General features: G+C 38.5%; 1 protein-coding gene across 1 annotated transcript in view; it reads left to right on the top strand.

Annotated features, from left to right (window-relative positions):
• The window catches only part of CCDC170 (coiled-coil domain containing 170), a 724,401-nt gene that overhangs the window by 284,441 nt on the left and 412,666 nt on the right, over window positions 1–27,294 (top strand). Inside the window, exon 5 of the mRNA XM_044088859.1 lies at window positions 22,303–22,488. Coding sequence (XP_043944794.1) covers window positions 22,303–22,488 — 186 coding nt within the window. The remainder of the gene's footprint in view (window positions 1–22,302; window positions 22,489–27,294) is intronic.

Genomic DNA, 27,294 nt, shown 5'->3' on the forward strand with positions numbered 1-27,294 from the left:
ATATATATATATATATATATATATATATATATACATACATACATACATATTTGTAATTAAAAGAGTCTTAATAATAGTGCTGTAATTTATTGAGGCTGTTCCTCCTGCCTTGCCAGGTTTTGAAGATGTCTTTTTGCAACCAGCATTTTAGCCAACCAGCTATTTGTTCCCTATAAGTATGATAAATTATGTAAGAGCCACAAGCCCACAAATTATATATATTTTTTCTGAATCCCTTAGTATTCTCTATGTCTCGGTTACTCAAACACTGTTTAGGATGTGGTTATGACGTTACTGATGCTATTTCTAGAGCAACTGATATGTGGCAGCATTGACAGCATTTGTCTGGCTACACTCTCAAATTTTTCCAGAGAACCTCTTAGCTATGATCCTGCATGCTTCCCTCCATCAGGAGTTGCTCAACCCTTCCCCCCTACTGAGGTCCTTTAAAAAGGTTACAAGTGGAAGAGTTACTTGAAGGAATTACTCTCCTTCTCTAAGCTCCAAATAAACTGTGATAAAACCTTTTTTGTCATCTAGAAATAAAAATAAGCGTTCATAGCAAGGAAATTAAAAGTTCAGTAAAGCAATAACAGGGGATTTCAACTAGAAAGGTGGGTCCTCTCTAGAGTAAGTAATCAATATGAATATACAGTACGTCCCCTCATGGCCCCCCCCCCCCCACATCTGTTAGTCTTGTAAAGCCTTCCCAAAAGCGTGACTGTAGATGACTTCAGACTCTTTGGCACTGAGAATCTTTAAAAGAACTATATCTGGCAGTGGACTGACATTTCTTCTTCACATACCTTAGAAGGAAGGAACCTAGAGACTACCCTTAAACATTCTTTGTAGGTATTCACATTCCGGTTATTAGACATTTTTTTTTTATCTTTTTCTGTCTGATTTACATTTTTTGGTTCCTGGCTCACCTTTTTGTTTCTCAACACCTCTAACAAGGGTCTTCAAAGGGCTTGGGTCTTGTAATAGGCTCCTGTAATAAGTCTTTGCAGAGGACAAGGCAGCCATGTTTCCACATTTAGTAGACTGCCTTATCCTTACAGATTTTTTCCTTCAAGTTGTTAAGAATCTCTGTCTTGGAGAAAAGATGCTTCTCAAGCTGGCATATCAAATGAACATGAAGAAGTTTGTTCTAATTCTTTCTCACAGTATAGTTTTTCTAGAATGTCTCCTGGACTCATCCCATATGATAGTTTTCCATCCAGGGGACAACAGAACCATTACTACAAGCAATTTCTAAGAATTTTCCAACCAAACTTTTAAATTTTTCTTAAATATCTCAAATGGATACATTTCGTGGCCTCTACTATTCTCAGAATTCTTTGGCCACATTTCTCATATGACAAATTCAATAGCATGTTTTTAGACACTTCTCAGTCTGGAACCACAGGTGCATCAGACTTTGACTGGGAGCTTTGTCCAAGAGAGGAAAGTCCAGGACCGCTGCAACTAGCAACACAATTTAAAGCAAATAAATGTAAAAAGATGATAAAATGTTTTCTGTTCTCTACTATCCTACTAGAACAGCTGAACTTTATGTGGGGTTAATCAGAGTCTGTTTAATTGATGGCAGGTGTGTACCCAAGAAGACTGAATGCTGTAATTAAATCAAAAGGTGCTTCAACAAAGTATTAGTTTAAGGGTGTGCACACACAACAAAGTATTAGTTTAAAGGTGTGCACACTTATGCAACCAGCATATTGAACGTTTTTTATTTTTTATATTTTTCCCCTAACCAATTTATTTGTTTCTCAATTGAATTATACTGGTTATAGGTCGCATTAGAGGTGGGAAAAATTTTGAAATGATTTATTGTGGTCTTATTTTTTATATCACAAAAACCTGGCATTTTAACAGGGGTGTGTAAACTTTTTATATCCACTGTAATTAAACAATGGATATCCAGATCCATACCCCTTTAACAATCTATTATATTCCATCAAAGCCAAACATTATTGCAGACAAGTTTAGCAGGACCAGGGCAGACCTTCAAGGAAGTAAAATGAATCCGAGGGTCTTCCAGGAATTAATCTATATATAGGGAAATTCTCAGCTAGATCCATTTGCCTCCGTATACAACTGACAGTTAAATAAATTATGTTTCAGGATTCCTTATTCAGGCCTGAAAATCAGATATCGTTTCATTCCTATGGACATGAATGTATCTGCATGGTCTTCCACCCTTTTCTCTGATAACTAAAGTTCTTCTAAGTTGCAGGAGGACTCCATAAAAATAATTGTGATGACTCCCCTTTGTCCTAGGTAACAGTGGTTCTCTCTTATTTTGAATATAACAAAGGGCATTTACCACAAGTTTTCTCAAAGGATGGACTTACAAAAGAACAGGGATTGTTTGATAAATTCTGTCCTTCAATTTCTTCAACCGACTGCCTAGATAATAGGATCTTGAGACCTTTTATGCACCTTTTTTTCTGAGGACATACAGCAGGTATTAAAGGAGGCTGCTACTAGAAAATAATAGCTGGGTATGTGGAAAAGATTTTGTTGTTGGTACCATTCTTAGAACCAGGCCCCTTTTAAGGCTCTGGATCCCTTTAGGTCTATAATATTTGTGTGAGTTATTATCATTTGGCATTTCTTACTCATTTACCAATATATATCTAAGTCATATCTGCTTGTCTGCCCTGAAATACCCCTACTCTACTTTATTCCCTACCTCCAGTGAAGCAGCTTTTGATGGGGGTTTTACATATCGGCCTACCTAGAACGCTGGTGGCTTCTTCTTGTTTCTTTGTAACCTGATCATCAGGCTTATTTGAAGTTCTGATGTTGGAAAACAGTGTTACTCATTCCTCTGACTTCTGCTAAGAGTAAGTCACAGACTCTTATGATGAGTCAGCCCAGTCTCATTTATCCCAAAGATATGGTTACTTTGGGAACAGATCCTTATTGTATGCCTAAAGTCTCTTCAGACTTTACTTAGTCAGGCTATTCATCTCCCTGCTTTTCCTTTGCAGACTTTTAAAATAAGGGGGAAATAATTTTATACACACTGGATATCCGTAGACAACTCAAATACTGCATTGACAGGATTAAAATCTTCAGGAGTGATGATGAGCTGTTTGTCTCCTACAAAGGTAAAGAAAAGAGACAAGCATTGTGTAAACAGACACATTCTAAATGCTATCCCAAACCTATTATTATTTTCACATAACAAGTCACTTCCATGTAACTGAAGTGGAAAGGGGTGGACTCTAGAAATTCTCTAGAGGCAATAACTTAGTCCACTGTGCAGACCTTTACAAAGCACTACAAATCAGATTTTTGTATAGGTCCAGTGCAGGCTTGCTAGGGCTGTTCTGCAGGGGTTCCTGGATACTAACCCATCTGCTTCCTTCCTTATTTTCTAAGCTCTGGTACTCATCCCATATAGCTTAAGGCTACTACAGCAGTGATCCAGTGATGAACATAGTACACTTGCATAAGCAAAACTTATCATAACAAAAGATGTTCAAATAGAGCTAGTCCCTCACTCCATTCACCATATTTGGCTATTTTTATGCCAGGGTGTAGAATTTTTATTGCTACACATCCAGTTGTCATGGCTCTAGTCTCCTTCTTCAGAGGCCAGAAAACTCTGAGATTTTTGTTTACTAGCTACTGAGTTTATCCTTCTTTTCTCATGCAGTGCTGAGGCTAGGGCATATAGAAGTTGCCATAAAGCTTTGGAAACTGGCTGGCGGATCTGATCCTTGGCAGGATGTCCCACATAACTTAAATCTATTGCAGCAATGATCTGTTTGAGCATCTACTGTTAATGGTAATATTTTCTTACACAGCTGTACTATTTTTGCATAAATTTGAACTACACCTTTTAATGTGGGCTGTTTTTGGAGGTGATATGTATATATGTTTGTGGTCTAGTTTATTGTGTTTTACTTTTGTGTTTTTATATTGTTTGTGGTTGTGTATGGGTATTGTTTTATTGTGGTAGTCTGCTGTGTACATTGGATTGTTCTATTTGTTTAGGACTGTGTTTCATGTTATGTGGTCTTGCTACATAACTGAGCTGTGTAGTTTTATATGAATTTGTGAAGAGTTGTTTACAAGGTTGTGTATTTAGTGCTTGTGGCTAGTTCGATGTTTCCAGTTGTCTTTTTTATGTTGTATTGTGTGGTGATGTGTATGTTTTGTGTTGGTGATGTGCATGCATATGTATATAATGCTTTATGGTACAGTTTGTCTGGTGGCTGTGCTTATCACAGAATTGTGTGTTTTGGGGACTGTGTTTATATTCTTAAAGATGTTTATGATATTTTTATTTGAATATATTATTTATAATTACATATTTGTTATTATTTATTTATTTTACATGTGTTACATATATGCACAGGCTAGTCACTGTATTAGATTTCTTATTGTCTTTAGGTAGTCAAGTTATTTCTCTTTTCTCATTAGTGTATTTTCAATATTTTCTTGGTAGGTAGTTCATCTCATAGAAAAAAATGTGTTGCTTAGTTTTGTTTGCCTATTTTTGAAATACGTTAATTTTTATATATTGCTGTTTTGTTGTATATTTCTAGTAAGGGTTTGCTATCCAAGGGCTTGCACAAGTGTATAAATACTGAGCACGTGCGAGCCTGACTGCCCTTTTGTAGTAAGCTGTTGAGATGTAAGCATGTATGTATGTATATAAGGTCTGTCTGTTAACCAGTTTGTTTATATTTTATGATGCTGCTATCCATCCTGATGTGTTTCTATGTATTAAAGTATCTAAACAAAATACCCCGCCTGCTTATCAGCTATGTTAGAGAGGGAAGCGTGACATGATGTCAGAAGCGGCATGTCTAAAGGGACATGATGTTAAAGGAAGCATGACCAAAACAACTTGTTGCCAGAAAGAGCTCCGGTTTCTTCCACTTAAGTCCGAGAGGCACTCGGATGGCATTGGAGGAATATAAAGGAGTGAATCATCCCTACTGCACGAATAATTCACAAAACAGGTCAGAAACAAATTTCAGATGTTAAAACTTGTTCAAAACTATTTATTTGCAAAATATGAAATGAGGCATATAGAACGTTCTAAATTCAAAACGATATTCAAATAAAGGGATATGTCCGATATTGATAAAAAATATTTGAATTACTGTGGAAAATATTTGAAATAAAGTCTGAATTCCATAAAATGAATAAAATAATAATAATAATCATAATGAATAAATTCAAATTGCTGGAACCTGTGTTCTGAGAGACTGCCTTACATATTATCTGCAATTATACAGAGCTGAGTATATATTTTTTTGGTTATAGAGTTTAATTGTTGCTTAGATCTGTGTTGAAACTGTTGTCTCACTGTTCTGAGAGACTGATCGGCAAATATACAGAGCTGAGAATATTTTTTTGGTTTTAAAGTTTGTACTGTTAGTTTTTGCTTAGATCTCTGTTGAAGCTGTTTTCACCACCCCACCCCCATTTTCTGCTGTCTCTTCAGTTGGCATAGTAACAGCTGCATTCAAATTGCTGGAACCTGTGTTCTGAGAGACTGCCTTACATATTATCTGCAATTATACAGAGCTGAGTATATATATTTTTTGGTTATAGAGTTTAATTGTTGCTTAGATCTGTGTTGAAACTGTTGTCTCACTGTTCTGAGAGACTGATTGGCAAATATACAGAGCTGAGAATATTTTTTTGGTTTTAAAGTTTGTACTGTTAGTTTTTGCTTAGATCTCTGTTGAAACTGTTTTGTCCCACCCACCCTATTTTTGGTTTGTAGTTTAAATTTGGTGGCTTTTGCAGTTGCCCGCCCCACTGTAGATTTGATCTGGTACACACCCCCGTCCCATCTCTTTACCACATTCTACCTAATAAACTCTTTTTGCACTTGCTTTTAGTCCTTTTTAATTTAATTGCATTTTTAAACTGTGTTTGGTCTAATATTGCTGCATACTCAAGTGTGCTAGCTTACACTGCATGTGAATTGTTTTTTACTACTGTTTTTGCTACTTTTCTGTAAAAAAAAAAAAAACTGTAAGCCTGTTTCCTACCTTTCCTGTAACTAGTGTTCCAGATACAGATTTGCTGTATCCAGGACTGTATGTAAGCTTCTGAGTCCCCCAAGTCTTTCTGTGTTGGAGGGAAGACTTCTAGCTTATTAGTGGGAGTGGTAAGCACTAGGTAACCTGTCTACCACATAAGTAGTGGTTCTGGCCCAGAATTTGTAGTTATTGGCCGTTTGGGCAATCTCTTCCATCTCTCTCAACTTTCTGATTTGAAAGCCTGTATTTGCACTTGTTTCTGTCCTGTAACTCATCTAGTGCAGATACAGATTCTTAGTTTTAGCACTTAAATTTGCTTGTTTATGCTCAGCACTTGTTCAGAACTTGTAAGCACTAAATAAGCTACTAATTACTATAGCACTCTATCTTCCTCATTATCTAGAGGGAAACAGTTTTTGTACTTACTTTTCTCACTTGCTTAGAGAAAAACAGCTCTTGTACTCACTTTCCTCACTTATCTAGAGGGAAAAACCCTGCAACTCTCTTTTTGCGTGGTCTTGCGTACAGAGCAGTGTCAGGCAGCGCCGGTTAGCTGGGGTATACTATTCCCGGCCCTACAAAGTCTGCACTGTAAATTTTCCCTTAGAACTAGGCAAGCCTCAACTCAAGTGCTTCAGATCAGCTGCTCTTATTGCAGCACTTGCAAAACAGAAATCAGCACTTGTCCTAATCTCCTAGACAGCACTATTATTCTCCAAATTTCCTAGACAGCACTATTATAATATAGCATAATACCCTCGATCGTCCGCAAGACTTAAGTTCAATTTACTCTTCAAAGCATGTCCAGAGGTCAGCTTCAGGTGTACTCTCCAGTTCATCTGGTGGAATTGGGCATCCTGAGGCAGTGTCACAACTGCTTCATGTATACAGACAACCCTCTCCTCTTACCTCTAGACACAAACACTTGTGAAAGATGCAAATACACAGCCAGACTGGAGGCTAAGCGCTCTCAACCCATGACTGTAACAGACACTCAAGAGGATAAGGGACACACTTGCATCACACCACCTGTCACACATGAATCTACAAAACAAGCACCGGCAAAACATACGCATAAATACACAAAAACATATTTGGAGGCACTAGGTACCAATCTGAAAAAGAAACAGTGCCCTCCAAAACAGACAAGCAAGCAACCTGCACCCCCAAACACATGCCAGAAAACACATAATTCGCCTCAGCAGTGTGCCTCACAACAGCCCTTAAGGCAAAACACCATACCTAACACGCTAGTAATAGGAGACTCTATAGTAAAGCACACGGATGTTCCACTCACCAGGCTGAACAAGGAGAAGGTTACTGTCAGCTGCCTGTCGGCTGCTCGGATCAACCACATAACACAGGCACTTAGGTCACTCCAGAACAAGTACAAGTATGACGCTGTCATTGTACATGTTGGTGTGAATGATCTAAGACGTACCTCCCTGGACTACATGAAAAGAGACATTGAGGAGCTCTCTTATCACGTAGCCCAAGCTGGTATGACCCTGACCTTGAGTAGCATACTACCTTCACCTAGAATGATACCACAATACAAAGACAAAATGATCAATTTCAACAATTGGCTAAGCTTCTGGTGTCATTCTAAGGGGATCCAGTGTCTGTCTTCCTGGGATGACATGATAGACAAGCCTTGCTGTTTTGCCAGAGATGGGTTGCACCTGTCACCCCTAGGTTTTTGAATACTGGCCAAGGCTCTTGCCGTCCCCATAGTGCCTTTTTTAGGCAAGGCTCAAAGGACAAACCAACCACCGTAACCAGCACAGGTAACCAACAACTAAGGGTAATGCTACTCAACGCCAGAAGTCTCATCCTCAAAATGCACACACTTGAGGCTCTCCTCAGCATGGAGAAAATCGATGTTTGTGCAGTGACAGAAACCTGGTTCAAGGCTCAAAAGAGCACCCCAGCACTGCCAGGTTACAATTCATATCATACCTTCCGGCCTCAGTTACCGGATCGCAGAACAAAGGGCGGAGGTGTATCCATATTCATCAAGGCTACCCATATCTCCAGGTTAGTAGCGCAGCATGATGCCCCAGAGATCATCCATGTGCAACTATCAGCAGGCAAAACCACATTTCAAGTCATAGCCGGTTATAGATCGCCCACCATGTCCCAAGATGCTCACTCTGCATTCCTTGAGACATTGGAAAATATAAAGGTCCTACCCAACACCATAATCTTGGGTGATTTCAACTACCCTGCTATAGACTGGGCGAGCTACCAATGTTCCAACTCCTATGCTCAGCGATTCATAGAGTTTATAAATTCAAATGCCCTTGAACAACTAGTATGTTCCCCCACTAGAGGGGACAACATATTGGATTTAATCATCACAAATATGGGCGCCCATTGTACCACATCCATTATCATCCCCTCCTTGGTCAGATCCGACCACAAACTGATAACCCTGGACATCCTCACTCCTCCACCTCCCCCAATCAAAGAAACCATAGTCAAAAACCTTTCCAAAGCAAACTTCAAACTACTTGCATCCAAAGTGGAAAGCTTCACTATTCCCTTGCAGAAGGATAATGATATCCAGGATGCGGAATCCTACACCAAGGCACTCTATATGCATCTTCAGGATTGCATGGACCGTGCTATCCCAAATAAAACCAAGACTCCTTCCTCAAGCAAGAAGAAACCAGTCTGGTGGATCCCGGCCATAAGCAAACTTTACAATAAAAGGAGGAGACTTATACAAAAAAAGGCCAAATCTCAAGTAGAAAAATCATCCCTGATCAGCATTAGTAAGAAATTGAGGGTCCTCATCAAGTCAACTAAAGCTTATTTTGAAAAGAAAGTTGCTAAGGATGCCAAGGATAACCATAAGGCCTTCTATGGCTACGTCAAAAACCTAAATGGTAATGCTCAGGTCTGTTCTGAGCTAGTACAAAATGGAACAAAATACACTGACCCTTCTGACATTGCCAACATCTTGGCTGACAGGTTCAGTGCAAACCCCCCCCCCCCCCACCACCACCTACAGGGCCTATTACCATTCTAGGGGATTGTGCAAGTCCAATTATTACTAATACGTTGGTTAACAACGCTCTATCTAAAGCTAAAAACACTGCCTCCATGGGACCAGATGGTGTCCCAGGCTGTGTCATGCGTGAGCTCCAAAAGGAATTAACCCCGCATCTTAATACCCTGTTCAGTCTCAGCCTCTCCACAGGATATGTGCCCATAGAATGGCACATGGCAGTGGTGGTCCCTCTACACAAGGGTAGGGCCACAACTGACCCTGGGAACTACTGACCAATAAGCCTGACCAGTCTGATCTGTAAGGCTATGGAGCGAATCATTATGGAACTCATAAATGGAGAGATTGGGAACCTCCAGTCACTGGACCCCACACAGTTCGGCTTCGTCAAGGGCAGATTATGCCTCCTGAACCTGGTGGATTTCTTTGAGACAGTTACTCAGGCTATAGATAAGGGAAAGGAGGTACACACGGCTTACCTTGACCTTGCTAAAGCATTTGACACCATTCCCCATTCAGGTATTATTGATAAGCTCACCAGCCTGGGCATAAACCCTAATGTCACAAGATAGATCGCAAACTGGCTCTCAGACAGATCCCATAAAGTAAGAGTAGCGGGATCTATGTCCGAATCCAGACCAGTAACGAGTGGTGTGCCTCAGGGCTCTGTCCTGGGGCCCCTCCTGTTTGGCATATACTTCTCAGAAGTACAGGCAAGCACGGAAGGGCTGTGGCTGACTGCAGATGACTGCAAACTGGGTGCTATAATAGAGTCTCCGGCTGACATGGAGATCCTCCAGAAGGGCCTAAATGAGACTGATGCATGGCGCCAAAGCCATGGTCTCAAACTAAATGCAAAAAAATGCATAGTAATCCCCTTTGGAAAAAAGAGTACCCGCAAACTGCAACATAGGAGGTAATCCCCTGAAATCTGAAGAAGAAATAAGGGTTCTAGGGACCCAAGTAGATAATCAGCTTTCCTTTGATAACCATGTTGCCAAAGTGGTTAGAAAATCCTTCTATGTGACCCATCTGATCACGAAAGGGTTCGCATCAAGATCTAAGGATGTAATGGTGCCCCTCTACTCTTCCCTCATCAGACCCATTATTGAGTACAATGCACCAATTGGAATGCACCTGGCTAGACATCTCCAGCAGCTGGAGAGACCACAAAGGTACCTAAACAAGAGGATTACTGGCCTCAAACAGTTGCCCTATGCAGCACGATTGAAAAAGCTAAGACTGTTCTCTGTTGAATACCACTTTCTCAGAGGCGATTTCTGTCTAATAACGTACAGAGCCATGTCCAACCCAGAATTGTTGAACATGCTCCATCTTAGCAAAACCAAATCTACTCGAGCTACACGCTCTAGGGATATAAACCTCAACACAACAATGAATAGAACATGCTGGAGGGATAGATTCCCTTCACAGAAACTTCCCTTATTATGGAACAGGGTCCCGATCTACATAAGACAGAGCTCCTCACTATCACTCTTCAAGAGGAACTTTGATGAGTGGATGGGTAACAGAAAGTTCACACCGGGGATCACACCAACAGCACTACTAGATAGGGGCCAAGGGTACTAGCTGCTAGTACAAGGGTCTAGGGAACTACTAAAGGGGCGGTGAATACCGCACAACGTGGCTGGGCTAATGTATGCCTTCGGGCAGATAGCTCAGTACCAACCTATGAACCTATAAGAGGAAACAATTGCATTTTCACTAAGTACATATTTTTCATATTAATTAAAGATATCTGAGTTATCAGAAGCATATGAAGTGTTTGCATGTTTGTGCAGTATTATGGCAAAGTTATTTCACAAAATACAGCCACTACGAGCATATTTCGCAAAGTACAGTATTTCAAAGAGTGTATTGTGCATTTGAACATTATTACAAGCTCACAGAACAGTTTGTTTTTACATAAATACAAGGGCCATATTTTCAGTGTGTTTGTGCATACCTTGTGGGCATGGCAGATGGATTTCAAAAACCCAGTGCACTTGTGTTTGACAATAATATTGCAGAGAACTGGAGAGTGTTTGAGCAAAAGTATGACATTTTCAGACAGGCTGCATTTTCTGATAAAGCTGACTATACAAAGGCATTTATTCTGCTTAATTTAGCTGGGTCAGGATCCATAGAAAGGGAAAGTTCATTTGTGCATGCACCTGCTATGTATACAGGAGAGGGGGAAAACTGTAATGTTGTTGTACTAGCTGAGTCAAGGGAGGACCCTGAGTGCCTGAAATGTAAATTTAGAGAAATGTGTAACCCCCAGACAAATGTTACCATGGAAAGGCACTTATTTTATACAAGGGATCAAAAGCCTGGTGAAACTTTTGCAGCATATATAACTGACTTGAGAAACAAGTCTAAAACATGCAGATCTGGTGATTTAAGGGATAAGTTGATAAAAGACAGATTTGTGTGTGGTATTAAAGATGATGCTGTGAGAGAGATTTTGCTTCTTGACAATGATTTAACTTTGAATAAGGCCATTGAGATTTGTCAGGTATACAAGTTCACAAAAAAGCACACACGTGTGCTTACAAATGAGAAAAACTGTAGAAGGCACAGTGATAAAGCTCATGTTGAGAGTATGCAGCATGTAGTTAAAAGAAACAGGCCCAAGCACATGGCAGCAACTGTAACCCCTGCAGCACCCACTGGTAAATGCCAGAGGTTTCCACCAAATTCCAGAGTTTGCACAGTCTCAGTGAAGCATAAGAGTGAGTCAGCAAAATGAAAGCATGGGTCCCAACCTCATTTCATTGCCAACTGTTGTAATTGTGGTGGAAGTCATGAATCTAAAAGGAAAAAATGTTTAGCTTTTGGTCAGCAATGCCACAGATGCAATAAATGAAATAATTTCAAAAGGTTTTGTAAATGAAAATGCCCCCATTCTTTTATTAAAAGGGAACATTTAAAGAAACAATTTGATCAATTAGAGAGTTGCAGCCCTACTATTTATGTTGATGGTGTGTCAGTGCCTATGATTTTTTTTTATTGCCCTTTTGTTCTATCGCCATAATTGAGTTTTCTTCTAAATAACTATGAACTCTTTCTGCATCAATTCCAGTGAATAGTTTATAAGTCGTTGGAAGGCAAGTTATTGGTCTATAATTTTTAGGGTGGCTTGCAGGTTCACTCTTAAGTAAGAGCATTGTTTTTCCTGTTGCTAACCAGGTTGGTGTCTGTTCAGGGTGCGCATATAAATAGTTCTTACTCATGGCTTAATCTTCGTACAAAGATGTTAATACTTTTAACCCAAAGTTAGGTACTGCATCTAGGCCTGGGGCTTCCAGTTTGAAGCTTTTCTTAACTTTGTTTTAATCTCTCTGGCTGTTACTTCATTCCATTTCATATCCTGTACCTTTGAACTTCTTATTCTTTGTTTTACTTCTTCTATCCATTTAACATATTTGCTATGTTCCACAGGATCTTCATAAATACTTCTCCAAAATGTATCTCTTTCTTCTTTTTTTAGTGGTCTTTCATTTCCTTTTACCTTGTTTCAAAATTCTCTATAAAACTTTTTGGGTCATCAATAAATTGCTTATTTTATACTTTTCCGTTACATTTACCTGTGTATCTTCTAAGTTTTTTTTTTGCCTATGCTAATATTTTGCAGTGTTCAGATAAATAGAAAACCCATAGAGATCAAAGTTCACACAGGTTTCAAGTACAGTGTTATGGCAACAGAAACATTTGCTAGAGTGTGTCATGCTGAAAGGCTTGATTTGGCAAAGTGTGCAAAGCTTGTTTCTTATGGTGGTGAAGAAACTCAGACTCAGTAGTGCTTTCATATTACTCTACTGGAAGAAGTTACAACTTGCTATTTTATGTGGTCAAGAGGCTTGTCCAGTCATTATTAGGGCTCAGAGACAGTTTGAAAATGGGACTGCTTTCATTTAATAAGGAAGTCCATCAAGCTAGCTTGAAAGACCATTACTCTAATTTCACCAAGTACATTTTTTCTACCTATGCTGATCTTTTCAAAAACAAACTAGGGAAGCTTCCAGTTGTGTACTCCATGAAGTCAGACCTAGATATCAGTCCAGTTATCAGGCCAACACGAAAAGTTCCAATACCCTTACAGGACAGAGTCAAAGCTGAACTAGATAAAGTGGTGCGACAAGGTGTGATTTGTCCAGTTGCAGAACCAACTGAATGGGTGTCTTCCATGGTGGTAACTCATAAGAAAAGCTCAGATGACATCAGAATATGTATTGATCCAAGAGATTTGAACAAAGCACTAAAAAGACCTCATCATCCAATGCACACAGTTGAAGTAGTTACAGCCCTAATGCCAAATGCCATTGTTTTTTCTGTCTTAGATGCAAAAAGTTCATTTTGGCAAATTCAGCTTGCTTGACAAGAAATCATTGCTCACCACATTCAGTACTCTGGAAGGTACAGATTTTTGAAAATGCCATTTGGGACAAATTCTGCGACTGAAGTCTTTTCAACGTGCAATGGAGCAAGTTTTTTCTGGGTATCCTTGTGCTATTATAGTAGACGACATACTAGTAGGAGGTAATGGTGACACTGAGCATGACAGAAACCTCAGGAAAGTTCTGGAAAGAGCACATCAAGTGAATCTTAAGCTCAATCCATAGAAATGCAAATTCAGGCTACAAGAGGTTACTTATGTTAGTCATTTATTTACTAGTTCAGAACTACGACCAGACCCTTCAAAGCAAACAGCCATTCTGGAGATGCCAGTTCCAGCCAAAGTTCAAGGCCTGCAACATTTTCTTGGCATGGTTATCTATCTCGGCAAGTTCATTCCAGACTTTAGTCACCTTACAGCACCCCTCAGAGAGCTCACGCATAAAGATGTATCCTGATCTTGGTTAGAGCAACATCAAACTGTCCTGATTGCCAGTCCATCAACTCTCAGATACTGTGATGTTCACAAGCCAGTTACTCTTTCATGTAATGCTACAAAATTTGGTCTTGATGCAGTCATTCTACAAGAGGGTCAACCTGTTGTCTATGCATGGAGAACTTTTATGCAAACTGAGATGCAGTATGCTCAGATCAAGAAAGAGCTTTTGGCAATTGTGCTTGCATGTTTGAAGTTCCATGATTATGTTTATGGTAGACCTGTGCATATTGAAATAGACCACCAACCTGTAGTCACTATCTTGAGAAAGCCTATGCATTCAACTCCAGCCAGATTACAATGCATTATGTTGAGACTGCAAAAGTATAATTTCACTCTTGTCTACAGGAAAGGCAAACTTCTTTATCTTGCTGATACATTACCCAGATCACCTAGAAACATCACTGAACACCATAAGAAAGAGAACCTTGATTTTGAAGTCATGGAAGTGAGAACATTTTTTTCCACATGTCTTGATGAGCTAAGAGATCACACAGCCACAGATCCAGTTTTACAAAGGCTCAACCATTTTATCAATCAAGAGGTGGCCGTCAAAGCAAGTGCAACCTTATTTTCCATACAGAGATGAGATTTTGTCTGACAATGGTATCATTATGAAAGGCCCAAAATGTAATTGTTTCAAATTGCTTGCAACAAGAGTAAATTACTATCTTGCATCGTGGTCACCCAGGAACCAACTCTGCCAAAAGAAGGGTGAGAGGACTAGTTGGTTTGAGACTGGCCTACTTCCTAATCTTGCATCCAGTACTGTCATTACTAAGATGAAGTGTCATTTTGCAGTCCATGGTAGACTGCACAAAGTTTTTCAAATAGTCAAATAGTTTGGCAGAATGTGCAGTTCAAAGTGCAAAACAGTTATGAGAGAAGTTAAAATGAGACGATAGTGATGTTTTTCTGAATCTCTTGAATCTCAGAAACATTCCTCGTGATAAACATCTTGGTTCACCTGCCCAGAGACTTCTGTCAAGACAAACCAGAACCACATTACCAGTCAGTAGTCAGTTGTCAGTTCCATGTGTTAAGAACAACAGGTCAGTGAAAACCAATCTGTTGAAGAAATGTTTAACCCAGAAGTCCTACTATGATAAAACCAGCAAACCACTCAATCTGTTATGAGAAGAAGTAGTAAGGATGCAAATGTCCAAAGGTTATGATCAGATTGGAGTTGTGAAAAGTATTTAGCCACAGCTGAGGTTGTATTTTGTGGAATCACAAGGAAAAGAGTTTAGGTGAAATCTGACACATTTGAGACAGGTGTCCAAGCCTATACCACAGCACATAGCCTGTGAGAAAGACTGTTTATCTCAGAGTGTGTTGTCCGATGTTCCAATTCCAAAGGAAGTTCCAGAGAATATTCCTATTCCTGTGACAAATCCAGAAGTTCCTGATACGAGTTGTTCACTGAAGACTGTCCCTGTTGCTAAGTTCGTCCAGATTATGTTACAAGATCCGGTCGTATCTCCAGACCATGTTATAGATGCACAGCAATTTGGACATGAACATTGTGTTTGTTTCTAATGTCTATGATAATGCATGTTTAACTCTAATGTTGTTTTTATTAAGGGCAATCTTATTAAGAGGGAGGCTGTAGATCAATGTGTGTGTATGTACCTTTAAGTAGCTATCCAAGGGCTTGCACAAGTGTATAAATACTGAGCACATGCGAGCCTGACTGCCATTTTGTAGTAAGCTGTTGAGATGTAAGTATGTATGTATTTAAGGCCTGTCTGTTAACCAGTTCATTTACATTTTATGATGCTGCTATCCATCCTGATGTGTTTCTATTTATTAAAGCTTCTAAATGAAATACCCCACCTGCTTGTCATCTCTGTTGGAGAGGGACGAGTGACAAGTTTCTTCAGCATTCTGCTTTTTGTTACTTTTAAATTTCTGCAGTTTTTAACGTGGTATCATCCACTTCATTTTTGTGTTTTTTGTTTGTTTGTTTGTTATGATGAACAATGACTGTATGGTTGTTTTTTATGCATATTTCTTTTTCATTTTTGTTTTTTTTTTTCAGTTTCATGGTTTACTTGGTTGTTTGGCGTACTTTTCCTTTTTGTATGCATATTTTTTCTTATAGGTTCATAGGTAGGTACTAGGCTATCGGCCCTAGGGCCCATACAAGCCTAGCCAAAAAATGTACCCTGGCTTTCGCCACCCAAGAAAATTATTTTCCTGTGCCCCTGTCGAGCAGAGCCACAGAAGTGATCCCCGGGGTGAATTTCCCATTTCCCATCCAATCATCAAGATTTTTCTTGAAGAGTGCTAATGAGGAGCTCTGTTTGACATAGATAGGTAGTCTGTTCCAGAGTATGGGAAGTCTCTGGGACAGTTCTTGTTGTATGTTTTAGTCCTGATTTTATTCTCATGCATTTTTTTTGTAATTTTTATTTTATTTTGTGTTGCATTTTTTTCCTTCCTTATACTTGTGGGAGACAGAGAGTTTAGTTAGTAGTTATTGCTGTGTTTGTTGTGAGTGCTTACTCATTTTAATTGCTGCCTTCTTCTGAAGATGTTAATACTAGTTCTTATGGTCATGGTGATTGTCCTACATGGATTCATGATGAAACAGCTATTATTTTCTTAGTTTTATAGATAGTTTAGATTTATTATTAGTAGTATTGTGAGTTTGTGCTTTGTTTATGCTTCACTGAGGTAGGGGAAGACAGATGATCAAGGTGAAATTTATCTAGTGTCAGTAGCCCAAAGAAAAAGAAAACAGAGGGACAAAGTCTCAGTCTCTGTTTTCCATAGGGAATCTTGACCAATGTGATTTCTAAGTGTATGCCGGTAGTGATTCACTTCTTTTGGGAGATTTCTCCCATCTTCAGATTACTGAGATCATAAAATTAGTTTAAATAAGTTTGGGATATGTGGGTGTTTTGCTCCCCACATCATGGGGTGCAGAAGGGATGGTCTCCCTGCAGTAATACATTTAAAGTTAAATTTTTCACACTTCTGTTTTTCAGGCATTATATTTCACTGTTTCTGATCCTTGCGGTTGTGAAAATCATCATTTTATAGAATCGTTTGTATTGTTTATTTAAGATTTTTTTTCTGCTTAGTTATCTCAGTGTTTTTCTCTCTAAATTAAGTGGGGATATCTTTTTTTATACTGGATTGCTTTATATTTTATTGCTGGCGATTTTTAGATGTTTGCGATATCATTTGAGCTCTGCTTTTCTAGATGTGTAGGTGTGCCTTTTTGTGTTTTTAGTTTATATAATATTTTGACATTTTAGTCATTTTGATTAAAGATTTCTAATCACAAATGTAGTCCAAAGGCGTTTTTAGCCATGGCCTAAGCTATTCAGAATTAACTATATATACATAGATACATATATCTGAAATGCTACTAAAAAGACAAAGGAAGCATTCTAATAGTTTTTATATATATGGATATATCATACCAAATACTCAGCATTTCCTACTGTCAACATATTTAAACATATACACGAAAAAATGACAAGACCACAACTATTATATGTGTAGGTATGGATGCTTAATGTTGTATGCAGTTTTGTATATATAAGAAAGGTTTTGCTCAGAACAAGAAACAGACAAAGAAGAAAAAGAGCCTTTTAAACATAGATTTTTTTTATATATGAGTAAAAATTTTGGGATAGACTTTAGTTAGATTCTTTGTAGTGCAGAATATTTCTGTCTAACATAGCACGTTTGTTAGCGGCCCCTACTTTGGAGGTAGAGGTACGTGTATTAGTATGGGGTAATGACCTACATCTCTGAAACACTGACAGTTATGTTCACTTTTCAGGTGTTCTACCTTTTCCTTAATTTAGTGTAATCTGTTAAAGCTCTCAACTTATTAGCATCTGACTTCCATGCTGCTGGACAAACCTTTGTCCTAGCAAATTTTTGAATGGAGGGTGCGTCAACAGGAGAATGCTGTCATCTGAGGATCAAATAGAGCATATAACATTCTTGGTGTAGCAGTGACTGGGATTGATAGATGTACAGTACATTGTACTGTGCAGAATAGCATAGATAGTGCCAGTGTAATGAGTGTGTTTCTAGAAGCAGATACTGAGGATGCACAAGGGTTAGTATTGCATGGTATACAGCACATGCTAATGATTGCATATTTATATGAAAATGGGGAGGCCTGTGTATAAAATGGTGACCTGATTCAGAAACATATAAAATGGGTGTGCTGCACCACAGTGCATGGCCATTATGAACACAGAGATTCAAGGTGTACATGATAGTAGTGATGCTAGGAGTAGCAGCAGCAACAAGAGCACAGCAACATGTATTAGCAACAGCCATTGGAGCCAGCGCCTGCAATGTTGCATGTTGTAGCCATCCATGTCAGTGAAGGTGGTCTATGGTGCACCTTACCTATCACAAGCTCTCAGATCAAGAGATTGTGAACCATTTCAATGTGGATAAATATACTGTAAGGGACATAGCTGAAGAATTGGCTGGGGATGCCTGGTATGTCCATTCTTGTGGGTACTAAGGTATGTGTAGCACTAACTATCTCAGCTACAAGTAACTTAAAGTGACTTGTGGAGGAATGCATTAGGGATATCACTGGAGTCAGCCTCACAAACCCTAAACTAGTTCCCCAACATTATGTTACTGCATGTGGAGTTGCAAATCCAGGACTGCAGAGCAGAAAACTGGCACAATGTGGGCATTTTACTACATAGCCGATTCCTGAAGTCTTTGGAGGCATAAATTGCACACTTGTTTTCATCAAGTCCCCCACCTTGTCCAGGGGGCCAGCAACACAACAACAAGAAGTGCTTCCACTCCCTGAACCACTAAGTAATCTGTATTAGCCAAGAATTGTTTGTAGTGTGTCTCTCTGATGCCTAGGTGGTTCACTTGTTTCACACATTTGGCACAAGTCTGACCTCTACCAAAGATTCCTTTGAGTAAACTTCACATAGGGTCATCTGATAGATAGCTGCATAAACATGCTGGATACACAGGTGTTTGGACACAGGTACCATGCAATCAAGGAGCATGTCACATATATGTTGCTTGTTAAGTGTTGCACATGATGTTGGGTATGTCCTAGAACCCTGGTTGATGACCCCCCCATAGGCGACCCCAAAACTGTTCAGGTAATGGCCCATAATGCAGTCCACAAAGAAATTAAAAACATAGTGGAGAATGTATTTGGACTACTGATGACACACTTCTGATACTTTTACACCTTCAGAGGGGCACAACAGTACAGTCCATTTGTTTTCAGAAAGATGAAATTTACTCATACCTCTTAACGTCTTAAATCAGGAAATCTGGGCAAAGCCTAAAATAATGGTGAGACAAATGGCCAAAAATAGGAACAGATTTTAAATATTGTTCTTATAAACTTAGAAAGCTGCTAGAATAACAGGATTTGTGTTGGCATGTATTTTCTGAAGGGTATTAAGTCATAAACTCAAATGGATGTCACTATTTAGTGACTTTAGTCCTTAGTGATTTGCCATAAAACTACAAATTTCATGAAGAGCAGACCAAAAATATGAGGCAAAAATCTGGACAGTTGAGAGGTATGTTTTCGCTGTATGCACCATGCTGCACAACATACAATTATGCAAACATATTTAGCAGCACATATACAGGTTGATAAGAGCTTTGATACCAGTTGTAGTAGCAGCAGAAGGCCACAGTGGGCAGTCAGGGAAGGAACATGCAGCATCAACAGCAGTACTACCACTAAGGAAGAGGTGGGCACAGTGTATTGCAGCACTGGCAAAACAGTGACAGATGGTCCACAGCTATGGGTCATGGCCATACCTCTCAACTGTCCAGATTTTCACAGAATGTCCAGGTTTTTGCCTCTTATTTTTGGTCTGTGGCACATAAAATGTGTGGTTTTCTGAAAAATCATTGAGGACTGAAGTCACTAAATATATTAAATATTCTTCCTCTTTCAGCATTTCCCAGTTAGGGGTCACCACAGCGGATCACTTGTCCGCTCATGATTGGCAGTGGAGTTTTACAATGTTCAGTTGCCAGCCTGGTGCCCAACCTTCCACTGAAGGCACACACATGCACACACTCACACCTAGGGCCAATTTTTTTAGAGTGTACAATCCACCTACAGCATGTCTTTGGCATGTGGGAGGAAACCGGAGCACCCAGAGGAAACCCACATGACCACAGGGAGGACATGCAGACTCCGCACAGAAGAAACCCCAGCTGGGGATCGAACCGAAGAACTTTTTGCGGTGAGGCAGCAACGATAACCGCTGCACCACCGTGGCCGCCCTCACTAAATAATACTAAATAATGACCGATATTTGAGTTTCAGACTTCATATCCTTCAGACATTATATAATAATGAAAAAAATCTGTCATTCTGGCAACTTTCTAAGTTTATAGGAGCAATATTTAAAATCTGTCCCTATTTTTGGGACTTTATTACCCCATTATTTCTGGCTTTGTACATATTTCTTGCTCTGAGAGGTTGAGAGGTATGGTCATGGCACAGATAAAACATAATTAAATGGTGCATGCATTATTACACTCAGGCTATGCAGGGCAGTACATGGACTTGTTATGCTGTGTATCAGCCATCACCATACCCACAACAGATAAGAGATGGGCAGGACTCAGTCATCATTTGCAGTGGTAGGTGGGACAGAGTGACAGACAAGTGCAACACTGTGATGTGAGTAGGGTCATGGGAGGTGGACAGCATAGCTACTTACTCTGGGACATTGTGGGAAGGCTGGTTTTATATCCTATAGTACTGGTGTCAAGTTAACACAATGCCACCACTGGCAGGTTTTACTGTGGTGATCTCTAGAGTCGGGGCTTAATGCACTCTATGGCATGGATTCCCATACTATGGAATGTATTCTACCTTTGCGATATTTTAAATTATACTTAGAAAAGTATCACTTTAATACTGGTTATAGAGCTATATTTGATCCTAGCTTATGAATTTGTAAATTTATTAATCATATTTTTATATTATTATTACTATCTCAATATGCATGTTATTTATTGATGCCACACTAAATTCCTTTCTTGTATGTGAAATGTTCACCCTGTTATTTTAATTTTCTTTGCTTATTCTTACTGTACGAATTCATAAAGGGTCACTGATGGACTGTTTTACTACAGCTGGCAATAGCAATTGTTTTCAAGATCTGGGAGGCTAGATCCTTACTGCTAGCCATACGTCCTTTCCAGCTTTAAAAAAATAGTTTTATGCATACCACTTGCTAGGTGAAACAGGTGTCCAAGTGTCAGTTTATCATCCCAAGTTGCCAGTGTACTTTTGGCATACTGGGGCTTCAAACCAAGAATTTTGAGTGTCTAAACCATACAATTTGTTGTGCAAGAAGAAACCCTTTTGTACATAGTAGACTAAGTTTTGCACCATCATGATCATAGAACCAGAACTGATCTGCAGATTATCATTTCATTCTAATTTTTTCCTGCTAAGATGTTACTCTGCTGATCCCATACATTATGGAATATTACTACTTTTGCATGTCTACCTCAGTTGGAATCATGTTACCTTTTACATGGCTGTTTAATTTTGTTAGTCATGTAGTTCTCACTGAGCTACAGGCCATTTTACAGTAAGACTCAGAATGTCAAATCAAATTCTGTACATTTACATATATATATATATATATATATATATATATATATATATATATATATATATATATACACGTGTGTGCGTGTTTGGACTTGTGCATTTCAGAACACATGCATATCAGTATGGCAACTTCCCTTCCCCCCATTTCACAAAATAACTTCCATTCTTCAGCATTTTCCTGTGAATGTTTGTTCATGTCATCCTGCTCTGAACTTCCACTTCTACAGGATTTAACAAGTCAAGTGTATTATGGGCCCTGCTTCATTTTAATTAACTATCGCTGGGATTCTTCCACTTTACGATTTTTCTAAAACATACTGAACAGGGGGCAGACACATGTACCAGACTGCTAAACTCTTATTTGTATTATGACAATGTATTAATGTATGCACACTGGAAAAAAAATGATCTCACTTGTCATAAGATTAACTTGACCACTATTTACCATTTTCTGAAATGGAAAAACACATTGGATTATTTAAGAGTTGCAGTGAGTCGTTTCAGTAAATTATTTATGATCATTCACAGCCTTTAATGAAGATATTGTTTCAACTAAGTTTGTGTACGGCATGGTGCTTGATTTGTTTTTGTTTATTTCTGTTGTCCTGAATGCAGAGACCTTCATTACTATTTATGTTGCAAGGTTTCGGTACCATTTTTAGAGAGCTATGAAGAGGCATCACTCTACCTGGGAAACCTAAAACCTATTTTGCATTTTTTATTTGCTTGCAAAGTAAGCATATTTTTTCTTACTGTTTAGATAGCTGAGCTGCAAAAAGAGGACACATCACAGAAGTGTAAGATCGTCAGTCTCTCGGAATCCATCAGTGCTTATGAAACTGAATGCAAAGCCAGCAGAGAGACGATCATGAGACTGGTTTCTGAAGTGGGCAGAGAGCAAAAAGCAGCGATGTCATACAAGCAGGAGCTTGATGCTGTTCATAAGGTAAACAGAGGTTTATAGGGTGTGGGGTGAAGTATAAGTAAATGGACTTCAGAGTAGTACTGTCAAGGAAATTAGTGCTGTGTACTAAATCATCTGCTAGGCACCTTGACTTTAGATGACAGTGTGAACTTTGTACAAATTTGGCACAATAATTTCTACTGCCTCTTCATTATTTTTTAATCATTTTATTACATTTTCAGTAGAATAAAATGAACAACAACGTAAATAACTTCATCCACTGCACATATATATGCAATCTGTGAGATGCCTCATCATAATCAAACATTTGAACATGATAAACATATTTATATATGACTGTAATACATTTTCTATTCTCCACATATATGGCTTTCATACCTGAACAACACAATTCATTTAATATAGAGTATATTCTCTTAGCTATGTTCAATAAAAATGTGTTACAAATATTCATCTTTTGCATTTAATTTCTGCAACATTCATTTTATAACAGTATTTAATGCCTCTAATCAGTTTCAAATACTCCTCCTATGAATTTATGAACATTTAAACTCCATACCTTTACAAAGCACAGTAATCTCTATTTTCATGCAGTGACTGATTTTGGTATATATGTATGTATTCAGATGGTCAATTCCACTGTACCCCAGCTTGCTGCACATGTTTATACCAAGTCTCAATGCTTCCCAGGACCAAGTTGAGGTTTGCCAAATCTCCCAGTCCACCCTGTTGTTGTCTGCCTTCATCACTGTTGTGCTGTATTATGCTCCCAAACATACAGATAATTCCTGTGTCTTCAGTTCCATATCTCCAACATTTCAAATTAGAAATTCATTTATCCTGTGCTACTTTATAATGCCACAAATTAAGGATCCTCATTTGTTGATCCTATACATATGTCCATTTCCTATGCTAAAAGTACATATGTCCATTTCCTATGCTAAAAGTAATTTTCCCATCCTCATTAATATTCTTCTGAATCATCCAGACACTCTATAGTCTGGCTGTTTTTTAATCGTTTGATGCTGTCTGATATCATTATATCGTAAGCTACTTGTACCCTTCTTTTTGCTTTGTTTACTCCAAGGAGCCTACCTGCATTTCTTGGGTCTATATTATATGTTTGAAGTCTGAAAACTTCGAATCTCATATGATTGACTCCATATGAGCAAAGTTTTCAAACTTCGAACGTACACTATAAACAAACTAAAAATAAAAAAACTTACCTGAATACTCTCAACCCCTGCATCCCCCACACTCCCCGCTACTTAAATATATAAACTCCAAGATCGCACTACTTTAAAGTGAAGGGAAATATTCCCTATGGCGATCTCCATTGTAACTTTCAATGTTTGAAAACTTCGCTCATATGATGTTTATCATATGAGATTCAAAGTTTTCAAACTTCGAACTTATGATATAAACCTGTATATCTTCCCCTGTGCAATGTTCGAGCATTCAGCATATATCTTCAGCGATGTATTAAAATTAAATTTATTTTGATCTCTAAGATGAAAGAGTTTCATATTTCTTGGGGATGAGAACCCCTTCCCTCCTGTCCATTGTCTTGCTTACCTAGCTCCTTTAACTGTTCCCAACCATATATGCCTACTGTTTCCCATATTACCTAATTGTATCTAGGAATTATGGCTTTAACATCTGCCTGTTTGTTTGAATTAATCCACTGTTGTATTTCTGTAGATATTTTACAGATGGGAAGCTAACTAGAGTACAATGTACACATTGTCGAAATCAAGTAATAAAAACAAAAAGCAATCCTTCTTTGACCTTTAAGTTGTTTGGGTTATTCAAAGTAGTGAGTGCTTTCTTCTGTCAGACTTCATCAGATGCAGAGAAAGAAGCTTTGTTATCCAATGAAGTCTGATAGACGGATGGACTTTAAAGTGTGTCAATGTGCTGGAGTGTGTTGAAATAAAATTATTTTAATTTTATTTTTTGCTGTTTTTCATTTGTCTATGAATACTGTTATTTAATGCACTAGGGCGGGGCAAGAGGGGCAACTGATGCAGGTGCAAAGTGTTGGGAGGCGATCAGCTGATCTCAATTGCTCTTTAATACAATATTGATTTTTAAAAGCAGGCATTGCATTTGCCGTTAAACTTGAGCTCTGCAGTGCTCTGTGTGTGGTCTAAACTGTAGCAATTTTATTTGAAAAAAACATTTTAACTACAACTTGTGCGCTGTAGTGTTCCATGCAGGCAGTGTATAAACTGTAACAACTGTTTGCTTCAGTTTAAAAGAAGAAATGATTTTTTATTTTAATTAAAACTTGAGCACTGTAGTGCTCCATGCAGGCGGGGTATAAACTGTAGCAACTGTTTGGTACATTTATAGCAAACAGTTTGCTATAGTTTAAAAGAAGAATAAATTATTTATTTATTTAATTTTTATAAAATAAGTTAAAACAGTTTTGGGGGCAGGGCACAGAAATGGAACCTGAATGGCTGGGGCAGAAGGGGGGGGGGTGTCATGCAACTGGGTACCTGGTTGGTGTGCTAGTAGAAGGAAAGTCCTTTTCACTTGAAGAGCTGAGGGGTGGGACACTGGTTCGTAGTACTGGATCAGGGTGCTGGTTGAAACAGTTATACTTCTGCCTAATGGTTGCCTAAGGCTATTACCTTTTGTTACACTCCCCACAATAAAACTATTCCAGGTAGGGTGAAGGCCCACTCTACCCAGGCCTTGGCTTCATCTCTGGCTTTTTGGAAAGAGTTGGATTCTAGAAGTATTCTAGAAGGGGGCAACCTGGTCCTCTATACCTACTTTTACACAGCACTATAAACTTGATTCCTTCACTAGGTCTAGATCAGGCTTTGCTAAGACCATTTTCCAGGGACTCCTGGAGTGTTCTCCTTCTACCTCCCAAATGTAGTAATTTAGGGTAATCTACCCATATAGCTAAGGGTACTGCAGTAATGATCAATATGACGAACATAGTACAGTTCTGTAAGTAAATTTCCTGTTTCAACGTTAATGTGTTTTGTATGCGAGTCTACCTTCTGTGACATCAAATAAACTGGAATTTTGGATTTTTTGGCAGTCTTCTGGTGCCTTGTTTTGGTTTTAAACTTCCTGTAATAGTAGATGTTTGAATGATCACTACTGCAGTAGATGCGTCTTCCTTCCATCCCTCATGTTTTTTGGTGAGTTGTTAATGCCATGGTGTAAATTCTTATTTTTTGCTGTTCCTACCACAGTCCTTTCAGGGCTCAGCCTTCCTCTCTCTGTTGGCATGAAAGCTCGGAATTGCTTCGTGTATAAACCTGTCTTTTTAGTCAGCTCAGTCTGAGCTCACTGATGGCTATGGCTCTTAGAAAGTGTCCTGAAGCTTTGGAAGCTGGCCGGCTGTTATATGCTTGACAAGATATAGCCCATATAGCTAATGCTACTACAGCAGTGATCAGTCAAACATCTATTGTCATTGTAAGTTCATTTACACAACTGTACTATTCCCTGCTCAAAAGGTAGGTTAGAAGTTTCTGTTTTGGAATTCTGAGTTGGCTTGCTACACAAACATACTCTTCAAATATGACCTGAACCTTATCCACCAAAGATTGATCAAATCCTGCTGATGTATAATTTGAAAGAAATATCATAATATTGATAGCTTTAATTTTGCCAACTGAATTGTATATCTTACAACCTCACATTTGTAAGAGTTTGATTCTTTTCTTGTCAAGATTTTCCAGGTTTCTTATAACCATCCTTTAAAGTGTTTAGCCCACCTGTAAACCTAGTCAGGTGGGAAACTCCACATCCTATATGTCACCATCTGCTTCCCATCCTTTTCCTTCTCTCACCCTGACCGATGCTGTTTTATTGCAGTTCTTTTCTAGTCCAGAAACTTTGATGAATCTTTCAGATATATCCAGTACTATTTGTAAAGACTTATCTGTGTTTTTGGCCATTAAAATACAAGCATGAGCATACAGCTGAAACATGCCCTTCACCTCAGTTCTTTGCTTCTGCTGAAATGTCTCATATACTCATAAAGCCAACTCTTTAATTACTAAAAAAAACATTTCTGGTGATAAAGGGCACCCCTGCCTAATCCCACTAGAGATTTTTCTTTTTGTAGATAATCCTTTATCAAAAGTGGATTTATTATGCATCATCATAATCCACTGAATGGGCATATCCTAAAAAATCCCTTCTAAGTAATACTTCAAGCAGAAAGCCCTACTGTACCATATCAAAAGCTTTTTTAATATTAAATAAACTACTCCAGCATAATGATATCCTAATTTAATGGTTTCAAGAAAACCAGCCAGATTCCTTCAATTATCAATACTCTGCCTACCCTTAAAAAAAAAAAAAAAAAAACACATTTTGGTCTGCTCTTAAAATCTTGGGTAAGACCCCATCCAACCTGTTTGCTAGGATTTTTGCCACTTTTTATGTCCAAATTTAGGACTGAGGTTTATCTAATTAGCTAAATCTGTTTTATATTTCTTCCCTTTCTTTATTAGAATTCTAGCATGTTTCATGCCATCTGGGATTATTTTTGACCTCCAGATTTGATTATAATGCTCTGATAAAATAGGTACAACTTTTTTCCCATTATCTTTTCAACCTTTTCATTATTTAGTGGTAAACAATGAAAGAACCACAGGCAATGCAGTGTAAAATGAACATTAACAAAGTGCTGTAATATCAGTGAATAATGTAGGAACACATGGATAAAGAAAACAGTTTGAAAAAAAAGATAGGCTTCTTATAGCCTGCCATTGTATCCTGCCATGCTTTTTATTATGACGTAGATCTTTCATCTTAGTCATTAACCTCGACTGTCCTATCCTCTGCCCT

The sequence above is a fragment of the Protopterus annectens genome, chromosome 1.part0 (genome assembly GCF_019279795.1).
Source record: "Protopterus annectens isolate FY-2018-M chromosome 1.part0, PAN1.0, whole genome shotgun sequence".
NCBI classification, from domain to species: Eukaryota; Metazoa; Chordata; order Ceratodontiformes; family Protopteridae; genus Protopterus; species Protopterus annectens.